At 48.7% G+C, this 27,992-nt stretch overlaps 1 protein-coding gene across 1 annotated transcript in view; it reads right to left on the minus strand.

Moving 5' to 3' along the window:
• Positions 1-924: 924 nt before the first annotated feature.
• The window catches only part of LOC125435100 (collagen alpha-1(VII) chain-like), a 38,538-nt gene continuing 11,470 nt past the window's right edge, over positions 925-27,992 (minus strand). Inside the window, exons 7-14 of the mRNA XM_048501145.1 lie at positions 21,936-22,052; positions 16,471-16,548; positions 14,917-14,970; positions 11,357-11,405; positions 10,107-10,115; positions 9,424-9,606; positions 2,165-2,335; positions 925-1,374 (exon numbers count right to left, since the gene is read on the minus strand). Coding sequence (XP_048357102.1) covers positions 1,367-1,374; positions 2,165-2,335; positions 9,424-9,606; positions 10,107-10,115; positions 11,357-11,405; positions 14,917-14,970; positions 16,471-16,548; positions 21,936-22,052 — 669 coding nt within the window. The 3' untranslated portion in view covers positions 925-1,366. The remainder of the gene's footprint in view (positions 1,375-2,164; positions 2,336-9,423; positions 9,607-10,106; positions 10,116-11,356; positions 11,406-14,916; positions 14,971-16,470; positions 16,549-21,935; positions 22,053-27,992) is intronic.

Raw genomic sequence — 27,992 nt, forward strand, 5'->3', positions numbered from 1 at the left:
CCTTAAAGGGGAAAAAAGAACACAGGTTGAGTGAGTGCCTGTCTTTTTTTTTACTTTAAAGGCCTAATAATAGTACACGGATGGGTCAGTTCTAATTTGCAAAGCCATGCAGAACGGTGAGGGTTCAACAAATCCCAACCCTCATTCCATCTCATCCTATGACCCTCATCTTGGGGTACGTGTGTGCGTGTGCTAGATTTTAATGGTGTTAAGATGTAATTTTATCATACATATTTTGATTTGTTAGCCGCCTCCGTGGCCCTTGTGCAGGCAGAGAAATGGGATATAGACTTAAAAAATAAAATAGAAAATAAAATAAAATAGAAGGCTCCTACCAAAATTTGCCAGAATTAGCTGGCTCTTCAAGGGTCCTTGGCTCTTTTTGCCCCTCTGTTCCGAACTCATCGTCTGAGTATCAACATCAAACATTGCTCCAATTGGGCCACGTTCAGTTGTGTATATCAACAATTTACTTGGGTTCATCCGAAGTCATTATATGTAGTTGCTAGTGTAACCCTCATGCTCAGAATGGGTTGACCCAGTAAGGGGTGGAGACTCAAAGCAGCAAGAGGCTGCAGACCTCATGTAGTTTGGAGGAGACAAGGCTACCAGACTCGGACCTTGGTTTGTATAAGCCCTTAACACCTTGTTAAGGTAACTGCAATGTTGTTGGGAACTACTGGGAAGGTAGTTGTTTGTTTTTGCTATGTTGTAAACATTGGAGTTTATTGTTTCAGGGTTTTTGTGGTTGCAATGGGTGAGAGTTCTCCTGGAAACCTTCATCGTGTTGAATCCTGTTCATCAAGCCCTTGGAGTCTTCAGGAGCCAACCCACTTGCAAAGAAGAATTGGACTCGGCAGTATCATCAGTAGACTGTAAATAGAAGGACTTGAAAATGCAACCTGAACAGGACCTTGAAGTGTGATGTTAAATGTTGAGGTTTGATGTTATATGTTAAGAAAGTAAAGCCATTTTGTTTTTAAAAATTGTGGTTGAACACTCATTCCAAGTTCTGCCCCACAGAACCCACAGAAAGAGGTTACACTAGCGCAGATTAAAACCTACTTGCCTGCTAGTCGATTTTAATTAGGAAACACTATTGTACCTCTCTGTTGAAAAGAATTGCTGGTACCTCTCTTGGTCAGTCTGATCTGCGGGCTTGTGCCAAGGTTTCATTAGTGGGACAGATGCTACACAAACCAAGGAAGTCAGATCACCCCCTGACCAATGGGTTAACTTTCATGGGTCATGTTTCTTTCATCGCTGTGGCAGAAATCCTGCTTATGCTGAGTCATTTCACTGTTCTGTCTTGGAAATGGCGAGGCTCTTCCCTTCTTCCCACAGAAGTTCCGCTTCTGCAACTGGGTCAGCTTCCTGCAGATTTCCATAAACAAGGAACAGAGAAAAGACAGAGAAGGGTTTGTGTTAAGCCAGCACAAGGGGAAGAAGAAGAAGAAGAAGAAGAGTTTGGATTTATATCCCCCCTTTCTCTCCTGTAGGAGACTCAAAGGGGCTGACAATCTTCTTTCCCTTCCCCCCTCACAACAAACACCCTGTGAGGTGGGTGGGGCTGAGAGAGCTCCGAGAAGCTGTGATCTCAGCCCAAGGTCACCCAGCTGGCGTGTGTGGGAGTGTACAGGCTAATCTGAATTCCCCAGATAAGCCTCCACAGCTCAGGCGGCAGAGCTGGGAATCAAACCCGGTTCCTCCAGATTAGATACACGAGCTCTTAACCTCCTACGCCACTACGTCATTCCCAGAGCTGCTCTGTGAGATTCCTTAAACTTGCTCACTTGCGTCTTGAGGAGGTGAAACCCAAGACAAGTTGTACATCTTGCGCCAGTGGCGTAAACCAGTCATTTCCTTGCAATGCAAAATATTTTGCATGTGTGTGGAATAACAGCTATGCAAACACCACTTTCTGTTTTTCCCTAGAAATAATACCACGGTGCAGATGACTCAGACATTTAGAAAGAAATTTCTACTGCCATTCAGAGTGGTGGCGGCTGCTAACAATTCCCAGTAGAAGGTCCCCACCCCACATGAGAAGACCAGTCGACCCTAGACATAAGTGAAATTGAACGGGGGGCGGCTCCTTCCTCCCCCCACTTTTCCCGCATCTTTCTATCTCCTCCGGTTGAAACATTCATCCCACCATTACTGCCTGCCGCCTTCTTGCACCACAATTCGCACTTCCGTTTGGAAGGAAACTGGTTTGCGTTCCCACCGCAGCCCCCGAAGATGAACGGCCGGCAATTGTTTGCTTTTCGGTGGTAATACCAGAGCACCGTGTAGTGGAGGCAGAAGCCCTCGTCCATGGGCAGGATACAAGGATCTAATAGGAAACACAAGACACCCCCCCCCATCATTTGTAACTGAGCTACTGAGGGTAAGATTTGAACCAGGTACTCTCTGGATCAGAATTCGCCTGGAAGAAATAAAACAGACATCACTGGGAGCAGCAGTGGCGTAGTGGCTAAGAGCAGTGGCTAAGAGCAGGTGCACTCTGATCTGGAGGAACCGGGTTTGATTCCCCGCTCTGCCGCCTGAGCTGTGGAGGCTTATCTGGGGAATTCAGATTTGCCTGTACACTCCCACACACGCCAGCTGGGTGACCTTGGGCTAGTCACAGCTTCTCGGAGCTCTCTCAGCCCCACCTACCTCACAGGGTGTTTGTTGTGAGGGGGGAAGGGCAAGGAGATTGTAAGCCCCTTTGAGTCTCCTACAGGAGAGAAAGGGGGGATATAAATCCAAATTCTTCTTCTTCTTCAAACTTGACATTTGCACTTAGAGCTCCTAGTGAGAACCTAAGAAGCAGTTGAAAGAATAATTCTTCAGGAGAATTCTTGTATAAGCCACCTCCTCAAATGGTTCCTTATACTACAGAGGGGATCCCGACACTCATGTGAAAAGCGTGTCTGAGCTGGCAGATCTTTGGACTTTTCGGCGAGTTTATTTAAACAGGGGCCGAAAGTTCGATTTTCTTCCCGGAGGGATTTTCGCTAAACTGGTTGATAACTGTCCGCCTGCTCAGGCGTCTCTTCGTGAGCCTGGTGATAAAAAGTAACCCTCGCCAGCGAAAGTGACTCTCTTAAATGCCATTTAATTCAGCACTTTCCACCTTGTAATGGGCCCCGGGCTCGTGACTGCCGGTGCCGAGACGGTCCCATTACCAGCTTATTCCTCTGAGCCGCTGCCGGGGAAGCGAGTGGAAACGCGTGGTTAATGAGGGCACACAAATAGATTAGCGGCGATTTAAATATTGATCAGTAACGGGCAGACATCATTTCCCCCCTCGTATGAGAAGCTCTTGATAAAGAAGCCACGGAAACAATTGTGGGGTGGCGGAAGGATCAGCGGCAATAAAAAGGAGACTTAATGGCTTTTGTCCACTCGGGCAAAAAAGTTGGGCATTAGTCAGAGGCAAAGTGAAGCCCTGGCGAGTGAGTTGGTGGGGAGATTGTCGATGAGTGACAGAGCGGGGATTCGTAGAGAAGGATGAAAGAGAAACGAGGGAGAGAATCGAGACCAGCTGTCCCTAGAGTGGCGACGAGGAGCCCTGTCAGTATTTAGATCAGCTTTCCACGATCTTCCCCCAGCGAAGGATATGGACGTGCTCCCGTGCCCGCTCCTCGGATGGTAATGGGATTGCCCGCTGGAGCGATCCTGTCGTGTGTGAAGGCAACACCGGGGTTCACACTGTTTCGCTTAGCATAAAGCGGAGGCGTTCATCCGGAGCATCCAGTTCCCCACGCTTCTTCTGATTATGTGTGACCCCCTTCAGTTTTGAGCAGAAAGGAAAAGAAACACGGTTTATTTCGCAGTCCAGTTTGGTGTGGGAAGGGGCAGGCCTCACAAGTAGTTGGTGAGAGGGTAAACTGGTTAGGGCTCAGCCACCTCAGTCTTCGGGGGGGTGGGGGAACATAAATGTAAGAACAGTCCTGCTGTATCAGACCAGTGAGGGTCCATCTAGTCCAGTATCCTGTCTCCCACAGTGGCTTCTGGGGTCCAACAACAGGGCCTAGAGTTCAACGTCTTCCCTTTATGTTGCATCCTGGAACTGGGATTCAAAGGTTGACTGCCTCTGAATGTGGAGTTTCCAGCCTGGTGTAGTGATTAAGAAGAAGAAGAAGAGTTTGGATTTATATCCCCCCCTTTCTCTCCTGCAGGAGACTCAAAGGGGCTTACAATCTCCTTGCCCTTCCCCCCTCACAACAAACACCCTCGTGAGGTAGGTGGGAGCTGAGAGAGCTCTTGAGAAGCTTTTCAAGCGACTAGGCCCAAGGTCACCCAGCTGGCGTGTGTGGGAGTGTACAGGCTAATCTGAATTCCCCAGATAAGCCTCCACAGCTCAGGCGGCAGAGCTGGGAATCAAACCCGGTTCCTCCAGATTAGATACACGAGCTCTGAACCTCCTATGCCACTGCTGCTCCTTAAGAGCAGTGACCTCTAATCTGGAGAACTGGATTTGATTCCTCACTGCTCCACAAGAGCGGCATACTCTTATCTGGTGAACTGGATTTGTTTCCCTGCTCTTCCACCTGAAACCTGATGGGTGACCTTGGATTGGTTACAGTCCTCTCCAAACTCTCTCAGCCCCACCTACTCGCAAGGTGTCTGTTGAGGGGAGAGGAAGGGAAAGGAGTTTGTAAGCCACCTTGAGACTCATTACAGTTGAACAAAGCAGGATATAAATCCGAACTCTTCATCTTCTCTTCAGTCGCCACGACTAGTGGCCACAAATGAACCTGCCCTCCACAAATCTGTCTAATTCTGTTTTAAAACTGTGTATGCCTGTGGCCATCACTATATCCTCTGGCAGGAATTCCCTGTGTAAACCCAGAGGTGTTCCTCCCATTGGGCAAAGTGGGCAGTTGCCCAGGGCGCCTCCTTGTGGTGGGCACCAAAAATGCAGGTTCGTTTGTGGGCTTTTGTATTTTCAGTGTTTTTTCCGTTTTTGGCCTGCAGAGGGTGCAGTTTTTAGGCTTGCAGCACCAAAATTTCAGGGATGTTTTGGGAGACTCTCCTGATGACACTACCCAGGTTTGGTGAGGTTTGGTTTAGGGAGTCCAAAGTTATGGGCTCCTAAAGGGAGTGCCCCATCCCCATTGTTTCCAATGGGAGCTAATAGGAGATGGGGCTACACCTTTGAGGGTCCATAACTTTGGACCCCCTGAACCAAACTTCACCAAACCTGGGTGGTATCATCAGTAGGGTCTCATGAAGATACTCTGAAATTTTGGTGCTGCTATCTTAATAATTGCACCCCTGACAGCAGGTACCCCCTAAATTTCCCCAGATTCTCCTTTTAAATCCACCCCCTTCCTGCCAATGCTTGCTTGCTTGCTTTTATTCTCTCAAAGCCTAATAAAGGTTATTATTATTAAATCCACCCCCTTTGGCATGGATTTAAAGGGAGAATCTGGGGTCCCCAGTTTAAATAACATTGAAAGTGATGCTGTTTCCCCCAATTGGGGGGACTGGATACAACACCATAAAATGTTTCCATAGCAGTAATAAAACATTTTGAAAGCATTTTGAAAATGTTTTAAAAAATTATTTCTGCTGTGTGGCATGGCCCATTGCTGTGTTCAGATTTGTGAGTTGGGACATGTTCTATAATGTGATGGTGACTTCGAAACGACCGGGTGGAAAAAATCATTGTTTGGTCATGGTGGGGGAGGGTGGCCGCCCATTGGGGGGGGGGGGGCATCAAACTCAGGTTTTCCCCAGGGCTCCAGTTTGCCTAGATACGCCACTGTGTAAACCACTTGTTCAGTGACAAAAAGATTTCCTTTTGTCCATATTGATTCTAGCATCTATCAACTTCATTGGATGCCGATGAGTTCTAGTATTTTGCGAGATGTCGAATTTTTTTTGATCCTACTCTCTCTACCCTGAAATGATTTGATAAACCTCTATCATGTCCCCACACCCGTGACATGATTTAATGCTTTTCTCTAATGAACAAAAAACCCCTACAAGTTGAAAACTAGTGTATCAAGCAAATTTAGAACTCTTTCCACTGTCATGATAGCTTTCTATGTTCGTGGAATGTTTTTGTATGAGAGATTATTCAGTCACATAAACAGCCCATTCTTGTGGTCCAGTACAATACCCAACAGAGAAACAGGTTATTTGGGAGAACTAGGTCTTAGCTGTGAAAAGATTTTGGCCCCTTCCGCATATGCAGAATAACGCACTTTCACTCCACTTTCGATGCACTTTGCCGCTAGATTGCAGCTGTGTGGAATAACAAAATCCACTTGCAAACCATTGTGGAAGTGGATTGAAAGTGCGTTATTCTGCATGTGCGGAAGGGGCTGAGCTGTGAACAACAGCAACAACAAGAATTTGGATTTACACCCTGAACATAAGAACATAAGAACATAAGAACTAGCCTGCTGGATCAGACCAGAGTCCATCTAGTCCAGAGGAAGGCAATGGCGAGCCACCTCTGTCAGACTCTGGCCTTGAAAACACTGCTGGGTGTTAAGAACATAAGAACAAGCCAGCTGGATCAGACCAGAGTCCATCTAGTCCAGCTCTCTGCTACTCGCAGTGGCCCACCAGGTGCCTTTGGGAGCTCACGTGCAGGATGTGAAAGCAATGGCCTTCTGCTGCTGCGGCTCCTGAGCACCTGGTCTGGTAAGGCATTTGCAATCTGAGATCAAGGAGGATCAAGATTGGTAGCCATAGATCGACTTCTCCTCCATCAATCTGTCCAAGCCCCTTTTAAAGCTATCCAGGTTAGTGGCCATCACCACCTCCTGTCAATAATTGTCTGGTGGTCTATGTTACCTGAACTGCTGTTTCTGAATAAAGACTTCTGCTAAAATAGAAATGCTTTCCCTGAACAGTCCAGGGAGTTCTAATGGGGTAGAAAATGTTGGCAGAGAGAAATTTTTCTCTCTTTCTCACAATACTAGAACCAGGGGGCATTCATTGAAAATGCTGGGGGGAAGAATTAGGACTAATAAAAGGAAACACTTCTTCACACAACGTGTGATCGGTGTTTGGAATATGCTGCCACAGGAGGTGGTGATGGCCACTCACCTGGGTAGCTTTAAAAGGAGCTTGGACAGATTTATGGAGGAGAAGTCGATCTATGGCTCCCAATCTTGATCCTCCTTGATCTGAGATTGCAAATGCCTTAGCAGACCAGGTGCTCGGGAGCAGCAGCAGCAGAAGGCCCTTGCTTTCACCTCCTGCACGTGAGCTCCCAAAGGCACCTGGTGGGCCACTGCGAGTAGCAGAGAGCTGGACTAGATGGACTCTGGTCTGATCCAGCAGGCTTGTTCTTATGTTCTTAACACCCAGCAGTGTTTTCAAGGCCAAAGTCTGACAGAGGTGGTTTGCCATTGCTTTCCTCTGCATCTTCCTTGGTGCCTCCCATCCAAGTACTAAGCAGCTTCTGAGTTCTGACCAGATCAGGCTCACCTGGCCCATCCAGGTCAGGGCCTGATCCTTTTAACTGGAGTTACTGGGGACTGAACCGGGGTCCTTCTGCGTGCGAAGCAAAGGCTCCACCACTGAGCCACAGTTTCTCTCCAAGGACAGCTGGCAGAGGTGGGATCCAGCAGGTTCTCGCAGGTTCCCGAGAGTAGGTTACTAGTTATTTGTGTGTGCCGAGAGGGGGTGACTAACTGGTGATTTTGCCACGTGATTTTTGCCTTAGTGACGCCCCTCCTCTCAGCAGTAGCGCGCAGAACTTGAAGCAGTCTAGCAGGAGGTGCTACTGGAAAAGGGTGGCAGCTCGCGCCATGCGCGGCATTCGCTTTCCCTCACCAAGGATCTGGCGCAGTGGCTGCGTCCTTGCCACAGCCTCGCCCAGCAATGCCCCACCCCCAGAATGCCCGGCCACGCCCCCGCTGTGCCCCGCCCAGCCCCATTGGCGCTACGCCACAGTTTGAATCCCACCACCATGGGAACCTGTTACTAAAATTTTTGGATCCCCCCACTGACAGCTGGCTCCCTATCCTAAAGTTGCCCCTCTTTCTTCCGGACTCTAAACGAGAGGCTGTTCATAATGCCCACGTGTGGATCCAAGCAGTAAGTGGGTCAGGGCCATGGCAGCTTGCAATCATAATGCTGGGGTGTCAACAATCCGTTGCGTCAGGAGGACGTCAGTTCGTGCATCAGTTGTGGGAGTGCGCCACCATTAGCCTTAACTTCCTGTTGTTTTTTCTCAGCGCTTCATGGGTTTCCCACGCTCACCTCCCACAACCACACCTGAGTCAAAATGCACCATGTCCAACATGCCTGCAGGATTGATGTAAACGACCTGGAACGTCGTAAAAAAAAAAAGGTACTGTGTGGGACTGATCCTGGCTACCATTTGTGTCAATGCAAGGAGGGAGTGCAGTGAGTCACGAGGCAGACTGCTGTTGTCCTATCTCTCTGCCCTCATTTACCATTTGTGCCCCTGCTTGTGACCTTCACTTCTCCCCTGCTGTTGCTCTCAGTGCTCCAAACTCTCCTCGTCTCTGCAATGACTCTGCCTGTTTTCCCTTGCCTCGCTGAAGCAGCTGTGCGAACATCACTTCTCGCAGCAGTGGCGTAGGAGGTTAAGAGCTCGTGTATCTAATCTGGAGGAGCCAGGTTTGATTCCCAGCTCTGCCGCCTGAGCTGTGGAGGCTTATCTGGGGAATTCAGATTAGCCTGTGCACTCCCACACACGCCAGCTGGGTGACCTTGGGCTAGTCACAGCTTCTCGGAGCTCTCTCAGCCCCACCTACCTCACAGGGTGTTTGTTGTGAGGGGGAAGGGCAAGGAATTTGTAAGCCCCTTTGAGACTCCTGCAGGTGAGAAAGGGGGGATATAAATCCAAACCACTCCTCCTCCTCCTCCTCCTCCTCCTCCTCCTCTTCTTCTTCGTGTACTTGAAACAGAGCTAGAGCAGATTAAATCATTTGAAGAACGCTTAACCAGTTTTCACAATGCACCTGGCTACAGCCTATTGAATTATAAATCTATTTTGTTTTTACGATTGTTGTGTCTTGCAGGCTTACAACATTCTGAAGAGATCGACCCCTCTGTTATGCATAGAAAAATATAAAAGAGAAAGGAGTCAAGAAAGATGAGAAAAGCAGAAATGTGCCTGAAACAAAAAATAAGGAATTTGTGTCAAATGAAACTGCTAGTTTTTATAAAGTGACTGACCAATTGGCTGTTGTGGATTTTCTAAGCTGTGTGGCCACGGTCTGGTGGTTTTAGCTCTTAACATTTTGTCCACATCTGTGGCTGACAACTTCAGAAGCAAACATTCGGAGCTAAAACCACCAGACCACATCAACACAACCTAGAAAACCCACAACTGCCAATCGATTCTGGCTGCGAAAGCCTTCAACAATATCATGATTGGCCAATTGATATGAAAAATGACAGCAACTGATTGATCAATAACATACGAAGAAGAATTACTTGGAATGGAGGGAGCCGGTTCTCTAAGAAGCATCTCTGATTTGTTCCCATTCTCTACGCCGTTGAATAGTTTTGTCGTCCTCAGATTTTTGGAGACTGGAGCCCTTTTCCCCCTTTTCCTGGGATCCGCTAGATCATCGACGCTGGGATCTGCAGATTGGTTTGCCACGTCAAAGTTTTTGCCTACATGAAAGGAAAAGAAATAAAAGAGTTTTGTGTACATGAAGGGAAGGGGAGGTGGTATGGTATAGCCCAGTCTTGTCAGATCTCGAAAGCTACTTGAAAGAGAGACCCCCCGAGGAAAGGTCTGCAGAAGGAAATGTCAAACTACTTCTGCTTCTCTCTGTCACCCCCCCCCCCCCAAACTCGCTCAGTGAAAGAATCAATACTTCGAAAGCAGAATTCTGATTCATTGGTGGCAGGCATCGGAAAGATGTTGACTTATATTATCAGAACGGAGTACATGAAAACAGGCAAGGCGTTATATCCCCCAGCACAGATATGTCAGGGACGGGAGGGGGAGTTGACTGACAGTTCTCCCTGCGCTACCCAACTGTTGCGAATCAGGCCAATCCTGGCCCTGCTTCTCCATCCCAGAAATTCGAGTTTCATACTTATCCCTTGGGATAGCGCGCAATGTTTTCTGCATATCATGCTCAACGGGGCTCCCGACTCCAACTCACGGGCGCAAGCTGGAAAGAGGAAAGGGAGAAATTTGTTACCAAGGCCCTGGACTCATCACAAAGAGGTTGTTTCCACACGGCAAAATTATACCTGTGTACCGCCGGGGTTTTTTTTAACCCGGGTCTATTTTATCTCGGGGTGTCTGTCTGCACGGCTGCCTGTTTTTTGAAGGAATCCAGTGAAGACCGGGAGGAAATACTCCCGCTTGTTTTGCACGAGCCCGGGACTTCTGTATTTACTTTGGAAGCATATCTGAGCACGTCCGGTGTCCCGCATTCTTATTGGCTGTTGTTTTTGAGTGGCAGCTTGAATGAACGTCAGACAGGGAGATCAGGCGGCTGGGTGGGAAAAATAAACCGGTCCTGTTCCCGATTGGTGTTCGCACAGTAGCAGGCTGTAGCAGGCTCACCCCAGGATTTTTAAAAAAGAACCTCCAATTTGACAGCTTTTGAATACCCTGCGATGAGGGGAATATCACAGGGCAAGACTGCTTTAGGACTGGGAACCGTGCAGAATTCTTGGCTGCACAGGGATATTTTTCTTGCTCAGCCCAGGATATTTTGACCATGGGGAAACAACCGGAGAATGAGTCTGGAAAGGAGCATTTCGCTCGAAAGCTTATACTCAAGGGAGTCTTGAAAACTCGTACCCCCCCAAATCCTCTTGGTCTCTAAGGTGCTTCTGGAATTGAATCTATTTGAAAAGTTTTGTCTGTTTTTTCCCTGCTTGCTGCCCATTGGCAAATCACATGGTTACCGACCAGCACAAAATGCTAGCAGGCCTTCTCCATGCCAGGTATGATGCTTTGAACTCCTGCAGACAGGAGCCAAGAAGGGACTTCCGGCAGGTGCATGTCCAGATACAGGACGGTTCTTAGACAACCTTTAGACAGAGATGGTTTCTGCAAACAGAGGTTGGGCCTCCGATGTCTCTGAAGTGTCAAAAGCCAGAGACACAGGAAAAATAAATTAAGGGATCTGCCACTTAAAAAACCCAAAGGCAAAATGCGCGAAAGCTTCCAGAAGACAGGTTCCGGCAGACCGAGGGAAAAGGTCGGGGGCTTCGTGTCTAGTCGGAGCTGGAATTCATCTAGCCAGCCGGCTTGGCAAAACAGCCCCATTTGCAGCTAATGGGGTGAAATTTGCTTTGCAAGGCTGTGCCGGCATTCAAATTGCTCCAATTTACCTGACCCACCGGAGTCTTGGGGGCAGCCTGTCTCAATGAGGACAGCCTGTGTCGGCTTTCTCACCGTGCATGTCGCTCATCTCGTTCCTGACGATGTCTTTCACCTCCTCCACCTTCGTTGGGGAAGCACAAAAGCAGAGGTTAGACTCTTGCGAACGGGACTTCCTAATTTCCCCTTGTTGACTCGTATCGTAGATTCTGCCTTGTTGACCTTATTGGTGTGTGACACCCCCCGGGTCAAAGGTCATGCTGACAGGTCCGTCCCACTCTCCAGAGACCACTGCCTCGCCATAGCTATTAGCTTCTCTCTATACCAGTCAAATGCTTTCCCTATCAAGAACTCATGTAGGCACATTTTCCTAAAGTCAGACCTATGGACAGATTTATGGAGATTTATGGAGGAGAAGTCGATCTATGGCTACCAATCTTGATCCTCCTTGATCTGAGATTGCAAATGCCTTAGCAGACCAGGTGCTCTGCAGCAGCAGAAGGCCATTGCTTTCACATCTTGCCTGTGAGCTCCCAAAGGCACCTGGTGGGCCACTGCGAGTAGCAGAGAGCTGGACTAGATGGACTCTGGTCTGATCCAGCTGGCTTGTTCTTATGTTCTTATGGTCTGCCATAATCCGCATTGTCTCCTCTGACTGGCTGCTCCCCAGGGTGTCGGGCAGAGGTCATTCACATCCCCAGCTTTCTGATCCTTTCAACTGGAGTTGTCGGAGATTGAGACTGGGACCTTCTCTGTGCCAAGTCAATACATTCCCTTTGAGCTGTGGCCTAGCCCTGAAATTGGGATATAATCTAGTTTTGTAGGTAGAGCGAGGGCCACATGGTGCCCAAGATTTTGAGCTGGGAATCTAGAAGTTCCCTGATTCCAATTGGGCTTCTGCCGTGGAATCAGGTATACTACACTCTCTCTCTCTCTCTCTCTCTCTCTCTCTCTCTCTCTCTCTCTCTCTCTCGGACCGCACTAATGGTGAAGCAAGATATAAATCCTGCTATAAGTGATTTCACTTGCCGCGGGGAGAGTGAAAAGTGAAAGCGGGGCTCCAGAAAAATACGTCTGTACGAGAAATCTCGCCCCAGCGAACATCGGCCTCCACGGCGCAGCAAAGACTTTGGGTGTAATCAGCCTTCATCTCTGCAAGCTTACTACTTGGTAGACTAGTACAAGTCTATATGATTGTTTTCCTTGGCAATCAATTTGCTCCCTGACTGGTTGGGACTGGTTGCCTCAAGCACTTCTGTCTATCATCTTCCTCCCGCTACTGATCAATTGTCTCTTTTCCCAGGCTCTCCCGGCAATCTGCACTTTTCAACAAGGAATACAAGCTAGCAAGCGGTAAACTACCGCCAAGCATGCAACTCCTTGGCAAACTGGTTAACAATAATGCCCAGCCAAGTAGTAATGAGACTTTTCATTGTTCAGATGGATTTTCAATGAGCTAAAGAAACCTAATATTTGTTTGTTTGTTTGTTCATTAGATTTATAACCTGCTCTCCCCGCCAAAGCAGGTTCAGAGTGACTTCCAACATTTCAATAAAAACCTACACCAGTTATGGCGAACCTATGGCACGGGTGCCAGAGGTGGCACTCGGAGCCCTCTCTGTGGGCACGCACAAACAGAGTTCATTGTGGGGGGGGGATCGTCCCCCGCCACACACACACACATCTAGGCTGACCTGGGCCACTGAGCACGACATGCATGCACTGCGGTGAGCAGGGAGGACTTGGCTGGTGGGCCTGGTGCCAGTGCTCCAGGTGGCTGCTGCCCAAGGGGGGGGGGCGCAGAGGAGACAGAGATGCTAGAGAGGCACAGAGCATTGCACGGGACTTGCTGGAGGCTAGAGCAGGGTGGGCCCCGCTCGAGTAGGTCGGGTGGAGGAAGAGGGAGCCAACTGTTTTTTTCTAAACTAAAACCTCAGCATTCAGGTTAAATTGCCGGGTTGGCACTTTGTGATAAATAAGTGGGGTTTGGGTTGCAATTTGGGCACTCGGTTTCGAAAAGGTTCGCCATCACTGACCTACACGATATAAACCTATACCCGTGGTGGCGAACCTTTGGCACTCCAGATGTTATGGACTACAATTCCCATCAGCCCCTCCAGCATGGCCAATTGGTTCACCACTACTGACCTATACGATATGAGGCCTTTAAAAATCCAACCACGGTGGGGCAATTAAAATAACATAAAAACATCCCTCTCATGTCCCCAGTTCACAATATAAAATAAGGTGAAAAGAAGGGAGACCAGCCAAGATGGAACAAATCCCGTTGCTGCCCTTACCTGTCAGTCTGGCAGAACAGGTTCTATCCTACAGGACCTGGGAATTTAGATTTTTATTGGTTTTACTGAAGAAGAGTTTGGCTTTATACCCCACCTTTCTCTCCTGTAAGGAGACTCAAGGTGGCTTGCAAGCTCCTTTCCCTTCCCCTCTCCACAACAGACACCTTGTGAGGTAGGTGGGGCTGAGAGAGTTCGGAGAGAACTGTGACTGGCCCAAAGTCACCCAGCAGGAATGTAGGTGTGCGGAACCACATCTGGTTCACCAGATAAGCCTCTGCCACTCAGGTGGAGGGGGGGAATCAAACCCAGTTCTCCAGATTAGAATTCACCTGCTCTTAACCACAACACCACACAGGAATGGGCAGAGCACTCCACCTAAATGAAAACAGCGGGACACATTTTGGGCCAGGGATCACCAGTAGATTGACGTTCACAGAGTGTTCTGTTTAGGGCTTTAAATGATAAAATTATCATCACCGTTTGATAAGATCCTGTAGAGCAGGGGTCCCTGATCTTTTTGAGCCTGTGAGCACCTTGGAAATTCTGACACAGTGTGATGGGCACCGCTACAAAATTGCTGCTGCAGGAGGCGGAGCTAGTGAGAAATGGCTGCTACTCTTACCTTCAGTCACACAGGAAGATCCAGGCATTGGGGGGGACAGCGGCTGCCAAGGCCCTCCTTTGAAAAAATTGGCACTGTGCTGCTAATCAAATCTTCAACGGCCAATTAAAAGCTGTGCCTGGCAAAAGCCCCACCTGGCTCTGCTCACTTTCTGGAAACACCTGGCGGGTACACTGGCGCCTGTGGGCACCATATTGGGGACCCTGGCTATCATCAGTGAGGCCTGTAGGAACTACCGTGGGAGAAGAGAAGAGCAGGGAATTCTGGCTGCACCCAGCGTTCTGCACAGGTTTACTTTCTGGATCCTGGGCTATATCTGTTTGACACCCTTCTGTAAAATACACACATGCAGGCGAGAAGAGATTTATCTTGCCAATGGCAGTTTTGCTTTGCAGAATAAATCTAACAGTAACACCTGTAGAATGACTTCAGACACATTGCTTCTGTCCTCGTAACACACAGGTGTCAAACTCACGGCCCTCCAGATATTAATGAACTACAATTCCCATCAGCCCTTGCCAGTATAGCCAATGCTCACGTTGGGAGGGACTGATGGGAATTGTAGTTCATGAACATCTGGAGGGCCGCGAGTTTGACACCCTTGTTGAACACCTCAGTCCCCCACCCACCCAATGTACTCTAAGCGTGCCTTCTCTGCCCTTGTTTATCTTGGTGGATGCTTTCCCAGTATTGTCCAGGATCCGAGCACTTACAGAAAGTCCCGTGGGTCCTTTTTCTCCTTTCGGACCGACCGGGCCTTCTTCCCCCTGTTGAAAAGATGGCATCACAGAACAAATATGTTTGCCAGATAAGAGTCTGCTGCTTGCGTGGGGGAGTGGGGAATTGAACTCAGTTCTCCAGATTAGAGTCCACCGCTCTTAACCTCTGCACCTCGCTGGAAAGGAATCGGGGCTGTTGAAAAGTACCCCTCGACATCGATTGAGGCCTAACGCTTCTGAACCAGTGCCGTGTAGCAGTCATAACATTTCCCAGATTACAATCCGGGAGACCCCAAAACCCCGCTGTCACGTTAGGAAGAATGTCGAAGGCTTTCATGGCCGGACTCAACTGGTTGTTGTGGGCTTTTCGGGCTGTGTGGCCGTGGTCTGGTAGATCTTGTTCCGAACATTTCGCCTGCATCTGTGGCTGGCATCTTTTGTTTATTTATTTATTTTTATTATTTGATTTAATATACCGCCCTATCCCTGAAGGGCTCAGGGCGGTGAACAGTGCAATATCATAGATAAAAACATACATATACCCTGTTTCCCCGAAAATAAGACATCCCCTAAAAATAAGACATAGTAGAGGTTTTGCTGACGTGCGAAATATAAGGCATCCCCCAAAAGTAAGACATAGCAAAGTTTTTGTTTGGAAGCATGCCCGACGAACAGACACAGAAAAATAAGACATCCCCTGAAAATAAGACATAGCGCATCTTTGGGAGCAAAAATTAATATAAGTCTTATATTCGGGGAAATACGGTAGTTAAAACAACTACATTCTAAAACAGTATCCCACAAACCCATATGCATCCCTCCCAAATAATGGGTCCCGATGATGTTAGGGACCCCTGTAGAGCAAGGGGTGGGGGCTGGGGCTTTCTCAGTGGCTGGTCTCTCCAAAGGCCTGGTGGAACAACTCGGTCTTACAGGCCCTGCGGAACTCTCCAAGGTCCTGCAGGGCCCGGATAACTGGTGGTAGAGTGTTCCATCAGGCAGGGGCCAGAGCCGTAAAGGCCCTGGCCTGAGTGGAGGCCAGCCGCGTCATTGAGGGGCCAGGGATCTCCAGTAAATTGGCCTCTGCCGAACGCAGAGGTCGGCCCGGGACATATAGGGTAATGCGGTCCCAAAGGTACGAGGGTCCCAGGCCGTGTAAGGCCTTAAAGGTCAATACCCACACCTTGAAGATGATTCGGAATTCAACCGGTAACCAATGCAGGCGGCACAACACAGGGTAGATGTGTTCTCGGAAGGCGCCCCCTGTGAGCAGCCAGGCCACCGCATGTTGGACCAGTTTTAGAGGAGTATCACAGAGAAAAGCAGGCGAAACGTTAGGAACAAGATCTACCAGACAACAGCCGCACAGCCCGGAAAGCCCACCACAACCAATGTCCTGATGAGCAGCTCCTCAGTGGGACAGGATTCCTCAGGAGGCCACGGGCTCTCCTTCTTCGGAGGTTTTCAAATAGAGGCTGTATGGCCATCTAACAGTAAGGGTGATTCTGTGAACCCCAAAACGATGCAATGTGATATCTAAGTACTCACCATTCCTCCTTTGAGGCCCGGCATCCCTTTGGGTCCTCTGGGGCACAGCTGTGGCCTGCCTTTCTTGCCCTTTTCACCCTGAAAGAAAAGATCTTGACTAACTATATGCACGTATGCAAAGGTCTTATTTGCCCTGTTCTTTTGCTGTCCATTTTCCTTCGACATCAGTGGTGCCCGCATGTCCTCATTGACTGTGACAGAGCATCCGGAGATGGTTCTGGACAAACAATGAGGCTTGGAGATTCGGGTGCAATAAATACCAGATTCGGCGTGAAGCTGGGCGAATTTGGGCATGTTCAGGCCAAAATTGGCCGAATATGTCCTGCCTGAACATGTACGAATCCTGACAGATTAGAACAAGATTTAATAAAGAAAGATGATTTCTTAATTAAAAGAATGTATAGTGTATGTCTACAGTTGGAACAGGAAGACGAAATTGTAAAAGACTATATGGTAAACTGGGCGCAACATTTGGGCCATCCAATAATGTTTGAAAATTGGGAATATATTTGGAATGTGGGTTTAAAATTCACAAATAGTAGTTATATAAAGGAAAATGTATATAAGATTAGATTTAGATGGTACCTTACGCCGACCCAAGTAGCAAAGATTACAAAGAAACCGGTATCATGTTGGAAGTGTGGATCTTTAACTGGTACATTTTTCCATCAATGGTGGGCTTGTCCAAGAATAAAAATGTTTTGGACACAAATTCATAAGGAAGTTCAAAGAATGCTTAACATACCAATAAAATGCGAACCTGAACTGTATCTGTTGGGAATGTGTAGCAAAATACTAGACAAGAAGAAAAGGTTTCTATTTCAGTACCTGGCTACAGCAGCCAGATTAGTGCTTGCAAAAAATTGGAAAACCTCCAATATTCCAACTATATTTGATTGGCATGTGAAAATGCTAGCATTAGTAAAGATTGCTCAATTACAGGGAAACGAACTGGAAAGTACTTACAATATAAAAAAAACAGTGGGACCAATGGACCACATATATAGAACAAAAAATATACTGTCCAAAACATTCATTTTGTTTAGTAATTTTTATTTGAAAATCAATTAAGTATGTACAGACGGCAGCTGTTGAACCTGAGAAATAATGATGTTAAAGATTATACTAGACTTTCTGAAAGATGAAAATTGTTAGATTATTTTTCTTTTTCTTTTTCTCCTTTTCATTCTTCTATGATGATGATTTTTTTCTTTCTGACTTTCTTTTTTCTTTTCTTTTTTCCCCTCAGTTAAGACATATGAATGAAAAATACTGTAATGTTATAGTTATTATATGTTTATGAAATCTAAATAAAGCATTTAAAAAAAAACATGTACGAATCCGAATGCAAGGTATTCGGGCTTTTGGGAGGTAATTTTGGTGTTTTTTTTGCGTTTTAGTCTGCAGGGGGCACATTTTAAAATATAGCGGCACCAAAATGTCCAGGTATCATCCGGAGACTATCCTGATGGTACCACCCAAGTTTGGTGAAGTTTGGTTTGAGTGGGGCAAAGTTATGGACCCCCAATGGGAATTAACAGGAGATGGGGGCTACCACTTTGAGGGTCCATAACTTTGCCCCACCTGAACCAAACTTCACCAAACTCAAGTGGCATTATCAGGACAGTCTCTGGATGATACCCTGAAATGTTGGTGCCAATAGCTTTATAAATGCACCCCTGACAGGCACCCCAAGAAATCTGCCCAGATTCCCTGCTTTGAAGTCCTTGGCTCCATTGTAGCCAATAGGGAATTTCTGAGAGTGTAAGCAGGCTGCACATTTTTGATGATAGAGACACCAGACTTTAAAGGTGGCTCCAGGAGGCCCTCCTGGTAATAGTATCCAGGTTTGGTCAACTTTGCTTCTGGGGGTTCAATATTATGGGCCCCCAAAAGGCTTATTTTCTTTCCCTGCTCCTGCACGTGAAGCCTGCTGGCTGAGTTTTCTCAGAACTCTCTCAACGCACCCCCTCCCGTCACTGACAGAAGCAAAGTTCACCCTGGATGCTATTACCAGGAGGGCCTCCTGGAGTCACCTTGATTCCACGCTCTGCCACTTGAACTGTGGAGGCTTATCTGGTGAATCAGATTAGCTTGTGCACTCCAGCTTGTGCACTGCCAGTTGGGTGACCTTGGGCTAGTCACAGTTCTTCGGAGCTCTCTCATCCCCACCTACCTCACAGGGTGTTTGTTGTGAGGGGGGAAGGGAAAGGAGATTTTAAGCCCCCTTGAGTCTCCTTACAGAAGAGAAAGGGAAAATATAAATCCAAACTCCTCTTCTTCTCCTCCTCTCCTTTCCCTTAGATTTCTGCCACCAGATCAAGACTCAGATGTTTCTGCAGCAGGGGAGAATCGCTGGGTCTTTGACGGCGGCTGCTCCCCCTGCATGGACTCCTTCATAATTCAGGGTGAGGAGACGGAGAAAAGAGAGACGCGGAGGCGGAGGAGGCCGCTCTCTCTCTAATCAACAGCAAAGCAGGCACAGGTAATTATCTCCTGGAGGGCTCTTGCAGCGCGACGCCCTCAGATCAAGGATAATATTCTAACCTCTTTAAGCTTGTATGAGAGCAACGCTCGCCCTCTAGCCGACTCACCCACCCCATTCACCCCGCTCTGCTTCTTTAATATATATTTTTTCCAATGATGCTCAGCAAGCTCTGCCCCTGCATCTCTGTTAACAGGGGGGGAAAAACCCGGCCCAGATCTCAATTGACACTGTCCACCCTCCCCCAGCTTCTCTGCTGGACTGCAACCTGTCTGTGGGTCTGCCCTGGGAGACAGTTTATTTATTATTTATTATTTATTTATTAGATGTATAGGCCGCCTCACCCCCAAAGGGCTCGAGGCGGCTCACCATACAGCTGTTCCAACAACAGCACATAAAATACATAACTAAAACTAACCACGTTAAAACAAATTTCCACAGCAGCAATATCTTAAAATTTAAATAACAGAGTTAAGAGCAAGCAAAATTAAAGACAGGCGCCCGATCCAAAAGGCTGGGAGGGGAGAGGCAGGGCCCAAGATGGAATCAAGGCCCTGCCAAGATGGAAAACTGGCAGTCTCAGTGGGGGGCGGTAGATCTGCGGCCAGCCTCACCAAAGGCCCGGTGGAACAGCTCAGTCTTACAGGCCCTGCGGAACTCACCAAGGTCCCGCAGGGCCCGGACCGCTGGAGGGAGAGCGTTCCACCAGGCAGGGGCCAGAGCTGTAAAGGCCCTGACCCGGGTCAAGGACAGCCGCATCGTCGCAGGGCTAGGGGTTTCCAGCAGTTCCGCCACTGCCGAACGTAGCGGTCTAAGCGGGACATACATTCAATCCTGTGCAGCCTAATTTGGCAGGGGGCGGCTTTGTTGGCCGGCAGGAAGTCGATGCTGGGATGCAGTCGTGGCCCTCTTGCAGTGGCCATTCATGAATTATGGTTGAGGACTATAACGGTGTCCAACTGGCTGGATTCCCTCCCTTTCCTCTGTATTTCCATTCTCCCCTTCCCCTTCCTCGTGTGGCATGAATGGTTTCTGTTCTTGTGAGGGGTCCTTGTTTACAATTCAGAGCTTTGGTGTTGTTTTATCCACCCTGGACGACACTAATGGCTCTGGGATGTTGATGAGAATATACTTCTGATTTTATTGAAGAAGAAGAAGAAGAAGAAGAAGAAGAAGAAGAAGAAGAAGAAGAAGAAGAAGAAGAAGAAGAAGAAGAAGAAGAAGAGGAGGAGGAGGAGGAGGAGGAGGAGGAGGAGGAGTTTGGATTTATATCCCCCTTTCTCTCCTGCAGGAGACTCAAAGGGGCTTACAATCTCCTTGCCCTTCCCCCCTCACAACAAACACCCTGTGAGGTAGGTGGGGCTTAGAGAGCTCAGAAGAACTGTGACTAGCCCAAGGTCACCCAGCTGGCGTGTGTGGGAGCGCACAGGCTAATCTGAATTCCCCAGATAAGCCTCCACAGCTCAGGCGGCAGAGCTGGGAATCAAACCCCGGTTCCTCCAGATTAGATACACGAGCTCTTAACCTCCTACACCACTGCTGCTCTAATGGCTCTGGGATGTTGATGAGAATATACTTCTGACTTTATTGTTTGCTAGCAGCAAAGCCCATTACGGGAGAGATGCAACGGGCCCTAGCAAAAGGTGGACGAGGAAGCATCTCCCCCCCTGCAATGGGCTTTACTAGGGCTGTAGCGTTACCCCGCCCTCGCCTTGCTCCCAGCATGACACTTACCTGAGTCTGGGTCTGTGGCTGGGGGGGTGGGAGAGGTGTGACTTGGGGTAGGTAGGAAGATGAAGATAGAGGGAGGGTGGAGCAGAGTAGCTTGGGGTGGGGGAGGGCAGCAGGGTGAGGCTTTGGGGTGGGGAGGATGGAATGAAATGGCTTGGGGTGGTGAGAGGGTTGAAAGGTGAGTCTTGGAGTGGCGGGAAGGATAGAAGGTGCAGTTTGGGTGTGGGGAGGGTGGAATGGGAAGGTTTTGGATGGGGGAGGGTTGGAAGGTGTGGCTTGGGGTCGGGGAAGGGTTGAAAGCAGAGTTGGGATCCAGCAGGTTCTCACAGGTTCCCGAGAGTATGCTACTAATTATTTGTGTGTGCTGAGAGGGGGTGACTAATTGGTGATTTTGCCACATGGTTTTTGCCTTAGTTACGCCCCTCCTCTCAGCAGTAGCGCGCAGAACTTGAAGCAGTCTAGCAGGAGGGACACCGGCGTGCGTGGCAGCCTGCACCCGCGTGCATTCGTTTCCAGCCTGAGGACCGGCGCAGCGGCTGCGTCCTTGCCACAGCCCTGCCCAGGAATGCCCCGCCCCCAGAATGCCCGGCCACGCCCCCATCATGCCCCGCCCAGCCCCATTGGCGCTACGCCACAGTTTGAATCCCACCACCATGGGAACCTGTTACTAATTTTTTTGGATCCCACCACTGGTTGAAAGTTATGGCTTAGGGTGGGGGAGAGTTGAAAGGTGAGGCTTGGGGTAGGGGGAGAGTTGAATGGAAAGCGTTGGGGTGGGGGAGGGCTGGAAGATGTGGCTTGGGGTAGGGAAGGGTGGAATAGGGATGCTCGGGGGCCTGCTGGACTCAGTGCACAAAGAGCCAAAGTTCACAAGCAGCAGGCACCTGATCCTGGGGAAGGTGTTGTGAAAAACCTCACCTTGAAACCTGGGAGAGCTGCTGCTAGTCTGAGCAGGCAATTCTGACCTTGATAGGGCAGTGGTCTCATTCAATATAAGACAGCTTCATGGGGAGCAACCACGGCTCAGTGGCCTCTGCTTTGGATGCAGAACGTCTCAGGTTCAATTCCCAACATCTCCAGTTACAAGGAACAGGTGACGTGAAAAGATGACTTCCGTAGAGACTAGAGAGCCGCTGACAGTCTGAGTCGGCAATTCTGACTTTGATGGACAGAAGGTCTGATTTTGTCTAAGGCCACTTTGTGTGACGCCGCAAGAGGAATTTCGTCCTACAAACCAGAAGTTTCTTACCTGCAGTCCTGGCTCCCCCTTGGGCCCTTGTGGCCCTGGTGGTCCGACAATGCCCATCTGACCACGCAAACCAGTCTGCCCTTTGAAGCCACCCAAGCCGGGCACTCCTTTGGCACCCTGCAGATTCCAAAAATGACAAGAGGTGACATGATAGACCATGGTTAGATATTTGAAGGGGTGTCATGTTGGTGAGGGAGCGAGCTTGTTTCCTGCTGCTCCAGAGACTGGGACCAGGAGTCAGAGGTTCAAGGTGCAGGAAAAGAGATTCCTCCTAAACATTATTTATTTATTTATTTATTTTATTTCTTAGACTTTTATAGCGCCCTATCCCCGAGGGGCTCCGGGCGGTGTACAACATGTAAACATAATACAATCATAAGATGGCTAAAAACCTTTAAAAGCCGCGATAAAAACCATAGAAGCCGAGTATAATAAATATAATATAATAAATACCAATATAAATGTGAGTGGCGTCCAGCAGCTCCATTTTCAAAGTCCTCTCTCCAAGAGGGAGGGATGGCGAGTCCCATTAGATGACAAACGGCCCAGGTGTAAGGGGCCAAAAAGGGGGGGGGGCACCATCAACGGCCGGTTCCTCCAAAGGCCCGGCAGAACCTCCGTCTTACAGGCCCTGCGGAACTCATCAAGGTCTCGCAGGGCCTGAACAGCTGGAGGGAGAGCGTTCCACTAGGCCGTAAAGGCCCTGGCCTGCGTGGAGGCCAGCCGCATTACCGAGGGGCCAGGAACCACTAGTAGGCCTCAACTGATTGAAGAGGCCATACAGGGACATATGGGGTGATGCGGTCTCGAAGATAGGAAGACTTCCTGTGACAGTAGGGCTGTTCGACTGCGGAATGCACTACCTCGGAGTGTGGTGGAGTCTCCTTCTTTGGAGGTTTTGAAAGAGAGGCTGGGTGGCCATCTTTCAGGAGTGCTTTGATTGTGTCTTCCTGCATTGCAGGGGGTTGGACTTGATGGCCCTTGGGGTCTCTTCCAACTCTATGATTCTATGATCCTTTCAGAATGCAAATGTCTGAATCCTGGCTTGTTGATACTAAAGTTATCAAGCACCAGGTAGGGTTTGGAGACCTGGGACTTCAACTGATCTCCAGCCTCTTTAAATTATACCCCCCCCCCCCCGGAGAAAATGGCTGGTTTGGAGAGTGGACTCTATGGCATTAAACCCAGCTGAGGTCATTCTTCTCCCAAGGTTGCCAACCTCTAGGTGGGGCATGTAGATCTCCTAGATTTATAAGTCATCTCCAGGTGGGAAGTGAAGGACTTTGTGCCATTTTGTCGAAGGCTTTCACGGCTGGATTCGACTGGTTGTGGTGGGTTTTCCGGGCTGCGTGGCCGCGGTCTGGTGGATCTTGTTCCTAACGTTTCACCTGCATCTGTGGCTGGCCTCTTCAGAGGTGTATCACAGAGGGAAGTCTGTTACACACTGTGTCCACTTCTCTCTGTGATACACCTTTGAAGATGCCAGCTGTTGGGATAAGTGCTCCTGGTAGTTGGAGATTATCCCTATTCGTAGTTAGCAGAGCGGCACGGGTAGCTAGAACACAGCGGAAGCCTGACCTCGGGTGCGTGCGTACGCGTGATGGATCCCAATGTGCAGCAAGCTTACACAAAAGAAAGTCGGAGTCAGTTGTAGTTTCTAATCTAATAAACAGAGTATTTATTAGTGAACTCCATTCTGGATAGAAAGGTAGGTAGATAGAGTCACTCTGCTATCCTAATCTAGCTGGATGGAGATGGATGCGCGGAGCGTCCATCCTCTCTCTAGGCATGGTAGGAATAAGAATGGAGAAGGGGTCGAGGAAGAAGCCGGAAGGAAGGAAGTCCCTGAGAGTATCAGTCTAACATCAAAGGGATAGAACCAGCATGATAGAGTAAAGGTGTCAAATCCCTAGGTCCCTATCTAGCCACTAGCTCTCTAGTAGAAACCCCTCTCGTGCCCCACCCAGCCCCATTGGTGCTACGCCACTGTTTGAATCCCACCACCATGGGAACCTGTTACTAACATTTTTGGATCCCACCACTGCTCCAACCACTACGCTACACTGGCTGATTGCTCACTGCTGTCTGTTCCCTGCCCTCATCCCTCTCTGGTGGGAAAAGTCATGCTGGAAGTACTCTTGCTTTCCCCATGGGAAGAGAGAAGCACGTGCAGGGCAAGAGAAAGAGTGTGGGGACAAGAAATTTTGCCCTGAAGGGCCTCTTCTCTCGGTGCGTCGTGAAGAGGAAGAGCATCGGGACAAGATTTCTTGCCCTGATGCGCTTCCAGTCCCACCATGTGCCCCAGCACTGGTGGGTATTTGGAGGTTCTTCGGATGCTGAACTAGATGGACCATCACTGGCCGAATCCAGGAGGGCTCTTTTGAGGTTCTTTGGTTCTTAGAACCAGGGGGCATTCATTGAAAATGCTGGGGGGAAGAATGAGGACTAATAAAAGGAAACACTTCTTCACACAACGTGTGATCGGTGTTTGGAATATGCTGCCACAGGAGGTGGTGATGGCCACTCACCTGGATAGCTTTAAAAGGGGCTTGGACAGATTTATGGAGGAGAAGTCGATCTATGGCTCCCAATCTTGATCCTCCTTGATCTGAGATTGCAAATGCCTTAACAGTCCAGGTGCTCAGGAGCAACAGCCGCAGAAGGCCATTGCTTTCACCTCCTGCTCGTGAGCTCCCAAAGGCACCTGGTGGGCCACTGCGAGTAGAAAGAGAGCTGGACTAGATGGACTCTGGTCTGATCCAGCTGGCTTGTTCTTATGTTCTTAGATCCTTGCAGTCTGATGGAACTATGGAACTCCACCCCACTTGATTTTGCAATCCACCTTGAGGTTTATTGAGAAAGGTGTCAAGCTATCGATGACTTAAACCACGACAAAAACGAAAGGCAGAAGCCTTCTCCCGTTCTGGCTCCACGGCTAAGTCAGGGCTGACGCATCGGCCGGAGTTTGCTTGTGCAAATTATTTATACGTGGCGATGATTAAGTTAGACCTCATTTAACTTCCTCTCTGCCAAGCTGAATAAGTCATCCACCTCCCAGTCTCTTTCTCTCTTTTTTGAAAAGACGGCTCTATAAATAGGAGTCTATCCATCTAGGAGATCTGCCGTCTCAGAAAAGAGGTCGACGACACCACCCTTCCGCGGAGAAGCCCTGATGGGAACATGAGATGAATCGCTGAGCCAGCCGGGGTCGTGACAAGACGGTTGATTAAGGGGGTGGGGGGAGATCCTGCAGATGATTGATGGGATGTGCTCTCCTCCGCTCCCAAATGCCGGTTTTTCCATTTAGTGGAAGTGACCCCCGGTGACTCGCGATGTGATTATTAGAAAAAGAGGGAGGGCAAAGAGAATGATTGCTGCCGTGGGATGACTAGAAAAATTAGCAGGGAGACGGGAGACTCATCTGTCCGACTCTGCAGGCAACCTAGAAAGCGGACTTAGCAGGAACATAAGAACATAAGAACTAGCCTGCTGGATCAGACCAGAGTCCATCTAGTCCAGCACTCTGCTACTCGCAGTGGCCCACCAGGTGCCTTTGGGAGCAATGGCCTGCTGCTGCTGCTGCTCCTGAGCACCTGGTCTGCTAAGGCATTTGCAATCTGAGATCAAGGAGGATCAAGATTGGTAGCCATAGATCGACTTCTCCTCCATAAATCCGTCCAACCCCCTTTTAAAGCTATCCAGGTTAGAGGCCATCACCACCTCCTGTGGCAGCACATTCCAAACACCAATCACACGTTGCGTGAAGAAGTGTTTCCTTTTATTAGTCCTAATTCTTCCCCCCAGCAAAAATTCCTCTCTGTCAACATTTTCCACCCCATGCATAATTTTATAGACTTCAATCATATCCCCCCTCAGACGTCTCCTCTACAAACTAAAGAGTCCCAAACGCTGCAGCCTCTCCTCATAAGGAAGTCGCCAGGAGACTGACTGGCGGAGTTATTTATTTAATTCATTTACCCCCTGCTGTCCTCCCCAATGGACAGCTTTCATCATTCTCCTCTCCTCCATATTATCCACGCAACAACCCTGCAAAGTAGGCAAGGATGAGGGAACGCGATGGGTCCAAAGTCACCCAGTGGGCCTCCGTGGCCCAAGCAAGGATTGAAACCTGGGCTTTCCAGATACTAGTCCAGGGGGTCAGCAACCTGCAGCTCTCCAGATGTTCGTGGACTACAAATCCCATCAGCCCCTGCCAGCATGGCCAATTGGGGGCTGATGGGATTTGTAGTCCATGAACATCTGGAGAGCCGCAGGTTGCAGACCCCTGGACTAGTCTGACAACTCTGACCACTACACCGCACTGAACTACCAACAGTGATCTCCTGAGCTTGAACCTTGCCTGGTCCAAGAACTCAAAGGGTTGCCATCCTCCAGGCAGGGCCCGGATATCTCCTGGGATTACGACTAATCTATCAGACTGCAGAGATCCATTCCAGGCTAAACATCCCCAGCTTCCTAAGCCACTCCTCGTACAGCCTGGATTCCAGACCTTTGAAGATTTTGGTCTCCTTTCTCTGGACGCGTTCCAGGTTGTCAATACCCTTCATGAGTTGTGGTGCCCAGAACTGGACACAGTATTCCAGGCGAGGTCTGACCAATGCAGAATAGAGTGGTACCTAACCTATTTCACAGGGACAGAGTGTTAGGATTTGCAAGTGTCTGTCACAATCCTGATAACAAGGGGTTAACTGTGTGCATGTTCATTAGCTAGTGAGGTCAGTGCCTTGCTATCTATTCATTGATTGGTCATTGGACAGTTAATCCGACATTGCTTATGTGAGGCAGAGCACGTGCCAAGGGTTCGCCACCACGGTTATAGATCATGGTGGTGGTTGTGGATTTTGGGATATTGGACTGGACAAAATGGCCATCATGCACATTGGAGCCTTTTGGAGAAGACACGGACTGTGGCATAAGTCACCAGCCTCTGAGAGTGCACAGAGTATTTTTTCCTGCAGTCCCGGACTTAAGACCTCTCCTGTCTCAAAATTCTTTATAATCATTTTTTTAAGTTCTAGCTGTCTCGTTGAGGTGCTCTGTACATTTTCTTCTAGATATCCTGACCAACAGGCTAAAGATACCCTGCTTTAATATGCAGCAGTAGCTTGACTAGGGTTACCTTAACTTGGAGTTAATCTTTCTCTCTTTCTCACAATACTAGAACCAGGGGGCATTCATTGAAAATGCTGGGGGGAAGAATTAGGACTAATAAAAGGAAACACTTCTTCACACAACATGTGATCGGTGTTTGGAATATGCTGCCACAGGAGGTGGTGCTGGCCACTCACCTGGATAGCTTTAAAAAGGGCTTGGACAGATTTATGGAGGAGAAGTCCATCTATGGCTACCAATCTTGATCCTCCTTGATCTCAGATTGCAAATGCCTTAGCAGACCAGGGGCTCAGGAGCAGCAGCAGCAGAAGGCCATTGCTTTCATATCCTGCATGGGAGCTCCCAAAGGCACCTGGTGGGCCACTGCGAGTAGCAGAGTGCTGGACTAGATGGACTTTGGTCTGATCCAGCAGGCTAGTTCTTATGTTCTTATGTAGGTCAGAGGTTATAAAGTTAACTATCCTTCTTTGTCTCACACAGACACAGACACACACACAAGGTTTTTCTTTGCTACCTGTAAGATGGATTCACCTTAAGAGGTGAATGCCTTATGCCTTAGGCCACATGTGGGCTCACAATTGCCTAAGTTCTGTAACTAAGTTTGTACTAGAATAGTAAGGATTTGTTGTGTTTATTCCATGTGTACCCTACCCTGATTTAGTTAAGTAAAGTTTCTTTTTATAATCACAGCAAAAGTCTCCTGGTCTTTCCTCTCACTCTGCTTATTGCCCAAATAGGGAAACAATTCCCCAACACAGAGGGAGGAGGATATAGAAGAGGAGAAAGCGCGCACATTGTTTCAAACTCCCTGGATGAAGTGCAAGAGAAAATGTGATCGTTACGAGGGTGGTAAACAGAAATGACACCACCAGGGAGTACCGGGAGGTTGGCAACCCTAATTATGAACTGAGGTCTTCAACCTTT

The sequence above is a fragment of the Sphaerodactylus townsendi genome, linkage group LG06 (assembly GCF_021028975.2).
Source record: "Sphaerodactylus townsendi isolate TG3544 linkage group LG06, MPM_Stown_v2.3, whole genome shotgun sequence".
NCBI classification, from domain to species: domain Eukaryota; kingdom Metazoa; phylum Chordata; class Lepidosauria; order Squamata; family Sphaerodactylidae; genus Sphaerodactylus; species Sphaerodactylus townsendi.